We start from the raw sequence: 11,323 nt of genomic DNA, 5'->3' as shown, positions 1-11,323 counted from the left end.
AGGTCAAATGGGACCTCTAGTGGTAGTTCTTTGAGGTATCTCCATATTGATTTTCACAGTGGTTACACCAGCCTGCACTCCCACCAGCAATGGAGAAGAGATCCATTCTCCCCACAACCCCACCAGCATTTGTTATTGGTTGACTTCTTGATAGCAGCCATTCTTTCTGGGGTGAGGTGAAATCTCAGTGTTGTTTTCATCTGCATCTCTTGAATGACAAGTGATGTTGAACATCTTTTCATATATTTATTTGCTGCTTTTACTTCTTTGAGAAATGTCTGTTCATTTCAGATGCCCATTTTTGAATTGGGTCTTTGAATTTGGGGGGGTCTGATTTTTTCAATTCTTTATATATTCTAGACAGTAGTCCTTTGAGGTACAGCTGCTAAAACTTTTTCCCACATTGTAGGTTGTCTGTTAGCTCTGTTGGTGGTTTCTTTTACAATGCAGAAGCTTTTTAATGAGGTGAGATCCCAGTTGTCGATTCTTTGTGCAAGTTCCTGTGCTACTGAGGTTTTTTTCATAAAGTCTTTTCCTATGCCAATGTCTTCAAGAGTTCTACCTTACTTATCTTCCAGCAAGTTTAGTGTTTCTGTTTTAATATTTATATCTTTACTGCACTTCTATCTTAGTTTAGTGCATGGTGATAGGTATGAGTCTAATTTTAATCTTTGGCAGGTTGAAATCCAGTTTTTCCAACACCATTTATTAAATAGGCTATCTTTCCTCCAGTGAGGGTGGTTGGCTCCTTTGTCAAAGATGAGGTGGCTGAGTATGTCTGGAGTTGCTTCTGCATCTTCTAATCTATTCCACTGATCCTCAGGTCTGTTCTTTTGCCAGTACCATGCTGTTTTATTTATCACAGTAGCTTTTCCATATAGTTTCAAGTTGGGGATTGTGATACCCCCAGCCATGTCTCTGAAACAGAGAATTTGTCTCAAAGATTTTATGAATGAGGTTGCAGTCTAATAAAGCCATGCATTTTGGCCTCTTTGATACCTAATAGTCTTCATTCTACTAATAGAGAAGCTCAAAGTCTCCAAACATAAAATGACAACAAGGAGTTGGAATAATTAATTCCTCTGATTTGATCAGTCTACTCTTTATAGTCATATGACATTATCATGCTGTATCCCATAATTATGTGTATTTTCCCTGTTAATCAAATTTTATAAGGTCTCAAAAGACCAGAATGTTACCCACACTAATTTGATCAGTACACATTGTATAATAGTATAGAATGATCATACTGTAGTATGTGCAATTAAAATAATAAGTAGTTATAAATATATGTAATTCAAAAATAGATAAGTATCAAAACAGCATGTATTGCCAAAATCTTGCTGGACAGCTGTCTACTGTCAAGTTCTGTATTGTATATTTGCAGTGTAAGGATTAAGGATTATGCTAGCTTGGTATATGAAAGGCAAAGTCTGGTCCATTTTAGAAAAACACAAACAAGAACATAATGAAGGACATAATGAGAAATGGCAGAGTTATTATCACCTATTCTACACTGTATAGTAGGATTAAAAGATCATCTTTATTTTTATGAAAACATGACACCAAATGAAGCTTCTACACCTGAGACACTCAAAGGATTTCCAAATGGAAAGAAGAGTCACATTTAGTTGCATTCCTGCATGTCTCATTTATTCATTTGCTTTTTCTTGGGCATTTAGCACCTTATGATTATATTAAAAATAAAGTATTATTCCTCTTCAAGCAAAACGAGCTAAGCAATGTGAATAAAATTATGAAAAGTATCTTACAAAACAATATATAGTTCACATATGAATATGATCTATTTTTGAATATGTGATAGAAGAAACCAGATATTTACATATTATTTCTTATTTTATTATTTCCAATTTATCATGAATATTATTAATTCTTAAAAATGATGGAATTACTTGTGTATTAATCATGAAGAAATTTTTCATTAAGAAAATAAATATTAAGTGTAGCAGAAATACCTAAATCTTGACAGACCCATTTGGTACTAATAAAATTTTTTTAAATATTCTTATAGTTTTAAAGTATATATTGGTTATATATTTTCCATTATTCACAATTATTAAACTTGAGGGAAAATTTAATTTAATGAAATAATCAGATATGGCTACTTTGGAAGAAGCAATTGTTTTCATGGAACACAAATGATACAATTCTCTGTATGTTCATCTTCCTTTTCCTTTCCAAAATTTCTTCATGGCATTTTTCATCTCTGCATTTCTCAAAGTATAGATGAGGGGGTTCAAAAGAGGTGTAATGACAGTGTAAAATACAGCCAAGCATTTATCAATGGGCAAGGTACAGGGAGTTCTCACATACAGAAAAATACAAGGAACAAAGAAAAGGACCACCACGGTGATGTGGGAGCCACAGGTAGACAAGGCCTTGTGCCTCCCTTCCTGACTCAGGTTCTTCAGGGAGTACAGAATGACCCCATAGGAGATGAGCAAGAGTGAAAAGATAATCGTACAGATCACCCCATCATTGGCCACCACTGTGAGGCCAATAATGTAGGTGTCCATGCAGGCGAGTTTTAATAAGGGGTACATGTCACAGATGAAGTGGTTGATGACAATGGGGCCACAGAAGGGAAGGTTGTAAACAGAAAGGATATGCAGTATAGCATGCACAAAACCCCCAACCCAGGCCAGTAGCAATAACAGAACACACACTCCTTTGCTCATGATGGTCAGATAATGCAGGGGTTTGCAGATGGCTACATATCGGTCATAGGCCATGACAACCACAAGCAAAATCTCAGCACCACCAAAGAAATGTTCTAAAAAAAGCTGAGTCATACAACCTTCAAAGGAAATGGTTTTCTTCTCATGGAGTAAGTCTATCATCATGTGTGGGGTAACTGTGTTAGAATAAACGGCATCCATAAATGATAAGTGGCCAAGAAAGAAGTACATTGGGGCATCCAAGGCTGGGCTGAGCATCACAGTCATGACAATGAGTAGGTTGCCTGCCATTGTCACCACATAAATCAGCAAGAACACGCCAAATAATATTTTCTGGCCCTGGAGGCTCTGAGTGAGCCCCAAGAGCACAAACTCAGTCACGTTGTTCCTTTGTTCCATTCGACCTTCTGTGTGTCCTCTTATCATTGCTCAGAACAAAATTATCTGCAAAAGAAACTTGTTACTAGTGAGTCCATGAAATTTTAGTACAACTTCCTGTTCATCTTATAAATGGGCACTATGGCTTACTATGCTGCAGCACTGAAAGAGATAATGCTGCTAATTTGAAGCATGTCCATAACTTCAGTGATCTTTCAGGCTAATGGCAATGGAAATCAGAAATAAATAATTAGAGACACTCAGGATAACAACTGCCCATGAAAGAAGAATGAATCTGCCAAAACTAGCTGTTCATCTCATAGCTAATAATATTGTGCATAGAGTTAATTCCAAAATCAAAAATAAAAATATATTAAAGATTTAATGTAAAATGACAGGAAAATGTACTTTGTATACACCATAAGGTAATGAAATAGAGATGATTTTATACATTATGGGTATAGAAGAATCTTCCCAACTAATAAGAGGAACCTCAAAATAACAAATTTCAAAATTTCAAAATAATTTAGCAATGTAGGAATTAGTGCAATAAATAACTAGATAAAAGTAATTTAGACAAAGGATTTACATTTTAGACAACATAGGCAGAGATAGCATCTGAAATAGACAAACAAACTTTAAGAAATTAATTTAAAAACACAAGGCAATAGCAAGTGGAAAAAGAATATAAACAAGCAATTTAAAAAGTACAGTCAATGATCAAAGCATATGATAAAATGCTAAATTCATCAACAAACAGAAAAAAAAATTTATATACATCAGATTTTAAAAGTGATAGTTTTAAAGGTAGTTAAAATGAAAAGAATATTTTCTTGTAACTTGAATTTCATAATTTTGGAGTACAATATCTCAATCTCTATGGAAAGTAAAAATACATATACCTTTCATCACAGCAATTACACACTTTGGAATGAATTTCAGAAAAATTAAAGCTCTATTACATAAGAACATGTGTGTACTATGGTTTTGTGGCAGTATTTTAAGGGCATTAAACAGAAAGGTAAAAAAATATTAAGACAAATGCTAAAAAAGATATGGCTGAATAGAATATAAAGCCTATTAAATCCAAAACAGCCATTTAAATAATTAGTTACCTAAGTACTCCAGGAGAAATTTCCACAAATTACAGTGGAGTAAGAAAGAAATAAGCCTAAAACTATATATAACATGATAATATTATAAAACAAATTTTAAAAGACATACATGTACAGTTATGAATGTTTGTCTGTGGTTATGAGCAATGGGAGGGTGGAAGAGCACATGTTGGATTAAAGCATGGTCCACATTTGTGGTTTTGATGCAGAAAGAAGCAATGGTGCTGTTCAAGTGTTAAAAGAACAGAAGGAGAGGGTCCAAGCTGGGCAGGGGAGTGACAGGGAGGAAGGAGAGTACAGAGAGGAGAGAGGAGGGGAGAGAAGCAAACAAAATGATACCTTCATAAGACCCATCTTCACCGGCCCAGTTTCCAGGAAAATAAACATAGAGATACCATAATTCTTTAAGTCTTGGTTCACGAATATTTCAATCTCACTTCCTAAATTTTGCTCCCTTGCTCTCCATAAATACGCATTATCTTTTTCTTAATTATCTCCCATGTCTCTGCTCATGCAGTTGATTTCACCCTCGTAAAGATGCTGCTTTTCCAATTTTCCCCACCACTTCCTACATCATCAATTTCCTGCTTAGTGAACATTTTGTGGTCACATTTATGCAGCCTATCTGCCTGTCTGGTGAAGTCTAGCCTTTCATCCACATCTCTTTCAAAGAAGATCCTACCCCAATTCTTGGCTCTTCTTAAACAAACCTCTCCAAAGCCCAAAGGTGAACTTGTATCCTCTGCTTCCTTGACCCACCAGGCCTAGGAGTTTATATAAATGTTCACTTACTAAACTATTATACCCGGTACTCAAAAGTCACTCATTTAACTGCTTCAGATGTGAAATCATCTTTTAATTTTTAATATTCTAAACAATGTTTAGAGGATAATTCCACCTATCTTATCAAAATATCCTTGCACACCAAAAAGCTCCCAAATAGTTACACTCAAAATTAGTTTATAGGAATGCTGATATTAGAGAAAATGAATTCATTCTATGTTGTTGTAATACTAAAAGATCGAAGAAGAGTTAGAGGTTGGAATCAATTTATCCATGTTTCAGCAATGTAAAGGACATCACAGTGTAACTGAGTATCAGAAACGTACAGAAGTTTGAAAAGTTTATGAGTTCCATAGGGATCAATGTACTGTACTTGCATAATGTAAAGCCTACTTCAGAATCTGACACGTGAGTGTCCCTCCTGAGTTGCTTGCATACAAGCAGTCTTTCAGTACAGGTGCTGGATTTTGGTGATTTCTCCTGGTCCTAAACGACAACAACTTCTCACAATGGTGCCATCTCTGGGAATAACGGAGAGAAAAATAGCACATGCACCATCGCTGCACCTGGAAATGTTGCTGCTGACCAATCCCGCCATATATGTAGGAAGGATGATTTATCCAATTAATAGAAAAGATGTTACTTTTTAAATTGTTGTGGTTTCTAAATTTAATTCCATGAACTTCATATAAACTCAAGGAATCTGATTCTTCATTATAAAAAAGAAATATCCAAAGTTCATTTTTGGCAAATTTCTCCTAAACACCAATACTAAGTAGCATTTTAATGTTAAATAGATAAATTCATCAGAAAAAGAAATCATGCATTACTGAGACACATATTTGCAATTTGTATTTTATAAAGTAAAAGTGAAATAATGAAATAACATTTAAAATTGATTCCTGGTCAGATATACTGTCCTGGCTTCAAACACAGCATTTAGCTTTGTGATGGCATGAATTGAGAAAAACCTGTAATCCCTATCTTATCATGTTTTGAATCTGTCCTTTTGATCTCTAAGAAAACAGTCATGTGAATGGTTGTACAGCCAAGCACTCCCCAAGGGAAGGAAAAATGTCTGTGAACACTTTATGTGTATTGGAACCCCGGAACATATGGCTGAGTGTATCACTTGTTACATGTCCAAGGGTGACTCATTTCCTAATTAAACTCACTGGGACCTCAGTCCTAATTCAGAGGGTAGATACTGCACCTCCAGAGATGCCAGAAGAACAATAACATCTACAACACGATTTCCAGAGAAGTAACACTCTGGGGGAAATAGGATGATTGAGCAACCTGAGGTCAACCCACCGAAAGGAAACAATCAAGTCTGGGCAGAAAGAGAATATGAAAAACTTGCTAATTAAAAGCATGACCTAGGGGTTTAGGTTCAAGGATGGGTAATAGGGTGAATATGATCAAAATACTTGTGTATTATATGCATGTTGGTAAACAGAATGTTGAATCCCAGTATTTTGTACAATTAATAGGCACTAATGAAAAGAATAGTTTTAAAATTTTCTGCCCTACCACATAGGTGAATCTGGTTAATTATAGAGTTTAACAATGTTCATTTGACACATGAACTTACAAGCAGAGATGAGGAAAATCGATTTCTGAAGAACTCTGAAAACTTGATTCAAATACAGATGAAGGCCAGGTCATCCATGTGAAAAAGTCTGTGTATCACATAGTTTCAAATCGGCTGATCATTAGAATGTGTAATAGAAAAAGGAAATGGAAAAGAGAAAACAGATGTGGAAGTGTCCTATCTAGCTGCAAGTATCTCAAAGTATTTAAATCGCATGGCTTCTGTATCTGATAAGAAGGAACTCAAATAGAAATTGATGACAAAACATCCAATTAAATTTTCCCCCAATTACTTCAAACTCTGCAATCTACATGAATTTGAAATATGATAATCTGTCAATCTCTATAACATTAAATTTTATGGGAAAAACAACTGCAAAGAAATGTTACATTACATGAAAAATAAGTCACTTTAGTATCACCATTAGTACTGTCTTCTGCTGTTTAAATTTTTAGCCTCTTTATGATTATATTAAAAATAAAGTCTAAAGGAGTAGGGGAGGTGGGAGGGGTAGGGGGAAGGAAAGAAGGGAAAAGAAAAAATAGGAGAAAAGGAAAAAAATGGAAACAAAGTCTTTGTAAATAGGGAAGGGTAGAGGGGGTGAAGGAAGGGCAGAGGAATGGGGAAAAATAAGAACCAAGATAAAACATGTAAAGGTACAAGATCCCAGAGATAAATGTAACTGTATTGTACACCTAACATGTACCAATAAACATAATGGAAAAAAATAAAGTATTATTACTATTCAAGCAAAACATGCTAAGCAATATTACAAAATTATATATTGAAAGCCCCACAGAACAAAAATAGCATACATTCCAAATATGCATGTGATCCACCATTATTTTCTAAAATTTTGAAAAAGGATAAACTGTACATTTATATATAATTTTATTCTTACAAAACGTGTCATAAACAGTAATTCCTTTTTATGTTTTTAAATCTTTTTATTAGTACACATTTGCAGTACGTAATGCTGACATTCCTTGAGTGGAGTTGGTACATGTAAATAACACATCTTCATTCTTTTTTATCTCCTCCCTCTCCCCTACACCACCCCTCCTCCATATCTTGATCTCCTTTCTATTTGAGAATCATCTATTTCCCTGCTTCCTATCATTTATCTTTTATTTTGCTTTTTATTTATATTTTGGGGTTCCCATATAATTCTGAAAAAGTGACTTCTTTTTACAGGAACCATGAAAATAACTCTCATTAATTACAATAAGTTTACAGCACATAATACAATAAGTTTATGGCACATAAATTTATAGTCTCAATTGAAACATTTCATACTAAAAAGAAATAAATACTTTCTAAAAAATTCTAATTGTCTCAAAAATATATGTAGATTGCTTAAAAAATTCACATAATTCATATTTTCCATCACTCAGCCATTAAACCTGAAGGAAATTTCAGCATATTGAAGTAATCACTCTTCATTTTCCTGGAAGAACCAACTCTTCATTGAATGTAAATGAAACAACTTCAATTTTGTTTTCTAGTCCAGAGCTTCTTCATAGCACTTTTCATCTCTGCATTTCTCAGAGTATAGGTGAGGGGGTTCAACACTGGGGTCATAACAGTGTAAAACACAGTCAAGGATTTATCAATGGGCAAGGTACAGGGAGGTCTCACATAAATAAAAATACAAGGAACAAAGAAGAGGACCACCATGGTGATGTGGGAGCCACATGTGGACAAGGCCTTGCGCCTTCCTTCCTGACTTAAGTTCCTCAGAGAGTGCAGAATGACCCCATAGGAGATGAGCAAGATTATGAAGATGGCCACGGAGATCACGCCATCATTGGCCAGCACTGTGAGGCTAACGACATAGGTGTCCACACAGGCGAGTTTTATTAAGGGGTACAGGTCACAGAGGAAGTGGTCGATGACTTTGGGGCCACAGAAAGGAAGATTGTAAACAAAAAGAACATGTGGTACAGCATACACAAAACCCCCAACCCAGGCCAGCAGCAGAAGCAGAGCGCACCGCCTTTGTTTCATGATGGTCAGATACTGTAGGGGTTTGAAGATGGCCACGTAGCAGTCATACGCCATGACCACAAGAAGTATTATGTCAACACCACCAAATAAGTGAGCTATAAAAAGTTGTGACATGCAAGCTTTGAAGGAAATGGTTCTCTTCTCATGGAGTAAGTTTATAATTATATTTGGGGTAACTGTAGTGGAATAAAGAGCATCCATAAATGATAAAAAGCCAAGAAAAATGAACATCGGAGCTCCCAAGGCTGGGCTGACCATCACAGTCATGACAATGAGTAGGTTGCCTGCCACTGTCACCACATAGATCAGCAAGAACACTGCAAATAATATTTTCTGACCCTGGAGGCTCTCAGTGAGCCCCAAGAGCACGAATTCAGTCACATTGTTCCTTTGTTCCATATGTCCTTCTGCATGTCCTCTTATCACTGCTCAGAACAAAATTATCTGCAAATAGATTTATTAAGAGTGATTTCATAAATTTTAAAATAATTTTCTTATTCATTTTATTGATAGGCACTATGGTTGATTATGTTCTAGTACTATCAGAGATTATATGAATGCAAGTTTGATTGAAGCTTGATGCTCAATCTTAGCCATTTGTAGATGTCAGAAAAAAGTAAAGACATCCTGGAAAAGTCTGGTAATGCAAGAAAAATGAGGCTGCCACACCCAGGTTTCCATTAGGAAACTAAAATATTTGGACATACAATTAACTGTACATACCCAAGTAAGGATCAATTAGATTTAATGTAAAAAACCAGAAAAATATACCTTATGTTTACTTCAAGTTAATAAACAAGAGGTAACTTCCTATATGCTGGTGGTAGAAAGATTTTCTCAGTTAATAATAGCTATGTCAAACAGACATATTACTACTTTCAATCTATTTTTAACAGTTAGGAATTTATACCCTAATTAAATAGACAAAAGTATCTAGAGAATGTATTACAACTTAGACAATAGAAAGAGTTACTATCTAAAATATACAAATGCTTTTAAGAAATTAATAAATAAAATACAAACAAATAGCAAAATGGACAGATACTATAACTAGACAATGAAAGGCAAAGTACATCCACTTACCAAAAAACATATGATATGATGCTGCTATTCACTTGTAAGGAGAAAATGACAAAAGAAAACATACAGATATCACTTCATATACATTAGACTTTAAATGTGTTAAAGCTTCAAAGGTGACTGAAAAAGTTTTTAAAGTTATTTTCTACACTATGAATCTTATAACTTTTGGAACACAATTTGACCATCTCTTCTGAAGTAAAAGTACAGGTACCATTCATCACAATTACATTCTTTATAATCTATTCCATGGAAATTAAAGTCTTAGTACATAAGGACATATGCACAACCTGTTTGTGTGTTTTAATAGCACCCTTAATGTTTACAATTTAAGGTGAATGATAAACGTTTGCACAGAATTTAAAATAAAAACCAGTCATTTATAAGAGTTAATTGCAATTGTATCAGCACTATTAGTGAAATTTCCACAGGTGATATGAAGCATAAAACTATGTATAACAGGATATTGTTGTAAAACAAATATAAAGAGACAGTATATCTATCCATTTGTAGAGGTAGATGATATGTGAGCCTGGAGAATGTGGAAATACACATGTATATTGTAAACCTGGAATATATTTGTGCTATTCAGGCAGGCATGGCTGCAATTTTGATTTATGCCTCAGTCGTGCTGTTGATGGTTTGTACACGAAAGCTTAAAATGGCAAAGGGGGACAAAGATTAAAATGGCAAAGGGGGAGGAAGAGAAAAGAAAAAGGAAGAGAAGGAGAGGAAGAGGAGAAGGAGAAGAATGGAGAAGAAGAGGAGAACAGGTTACTGATAGCAGATAGAAAGGCAGAGGGAATTTTCACATAGAGAAAGAAAACTACACTCTAAGTGGGATCAATATTCATGGGCCCATTTATATTTTAAAACAATCCTAGTACTAACCATTACTCCTAAATCTCTGTTGAACTTTACTTCAGTCAGACTTTAGAAATTCTGCCCTGCTTCCTCTTCATAAATACAGCTTCCTGCCTTCCTCAATATAGCCCCTAACTGTGCTCTTCAGGATTTCATTCTATTGCTCTTCACAAACTGCTCCAGTAATGTCTTCTCCACTTCCTCTATCATCAAAATTTCTCCATGTATTGCACCATTCTGTTAACATATTTACACAACATTTGTCCATGTTTAAAGCTCTATCCTTTGATCCAACATCAGTTTAAAACAAACACTCCACCCCACTTCTCAGCTGTTGTTATTCAAAGCTCTTCATTTTGTTAAGTCTAGTGGTGAAGTTGAGTACTCCTCGACTTCTCCCACTATGAACTGAAGTAATAGCATCCTTATTCACAACTTACCAGCAGCTCCCAGAAGTCACACATTCACCTTCTGCAGATGTACCCTCACTCTTTAGTTTTTGACATCTAAACAATTCCTAGAAGATAACTTGTCTAATCCTATGAAAAGATTTACAAATCAATGGACTCTAAAAGTCTCCCAAATAGTTACCCTTCAAATAACTTTGTAAGAATGCTGATGCTAGAGGAATACATTCCATCTGGATAGTTATAGTATTATAATAGTCATGAAGAGCATTAAAGATTGGAGTCAGTATACACACACTTTAGCAATGGCAAAAGACCCTTTGATTACTGACATCATGTAGAATTTTTGGAAGAGAATGAGTTCCTTCCTAACCACTATTCTGTAAGTGCATATGT

The 11,323-nt window shown here is 35.0% G+C and overlaps 2 protein-coding genes across 2 annotated transcripts; both read right to left on the bottom strand.

Moving 5' to 3' along the window:
• Positions 1-2,180: 2,180 nt before the first annotated feature.
• Positions 2,181-3,098, bottom strand: LOC101720092 (olfactory receptor 4A47-like). The gene has a single exon (XM_004852592.1). It carries the CDS (start codon positions 3,096-3,098, stop codon positions 2,181-2,183), a length of 918 nt encoding a protein of 305 aa, XP_004852649.1.
• A 4,959-nt stretch (positions 3,099-8,057) lies between these two features.
• Positions 8,058-9,014, bottom strand: LOC101723480 (olfactory receptor 4A47). Its single transcript, XM_004851806.4, has one exon. The coding sequence runs from the start codon at positions 8,973-8,975 to the stop codon at positions 8,058-8,060; it is 918 nt and encodes a 305-aa protein (XP_004851863.2). The 5' UTR covers positions 8,976-9,014.
• Positions 9,015-11,323: the final 2,309 nt, after the last annotated feature.

This window comes from Heterocephalus glaber, unplaced genomic scaffold (genome assembly GCF_053883595.1).
Source record: "Heterocephalus glaber isolate CG9 unplaced genomic scaffold, H.glaber_assembly_v1.0 deba00001804, whole genome shotgun sequence".
NCBI lineage: Eukaryota > Metazoa > Chordata > Mammalia > Rodentia > Bathyergidae > Heterocephalus > Heterocephalus glaber.
The sequence above is the reverse complement of the archived record's forward strand: the minus strand, read 5'-3'. Positions and strand labels throughout refer to the sequence as shown.

What these genes read in the sequence shown, in the direction of transcription:
- LOC101720092 (XM_004852592.1), bottom strand. Translation starts at nt 3,098, where the DNA reads ATGGAACAAAGGAACAACGTGACTGAGTTTGTGCTCTTGGGGCTCACT.
- LOC101723480 (XM_004851806.4), bottom strand. Translation starts at nt 8,975, where the DNA reads ATGGAACAAAGGAACAATGTGACTGAATTCGTGCTCTTGGGGCTCACT.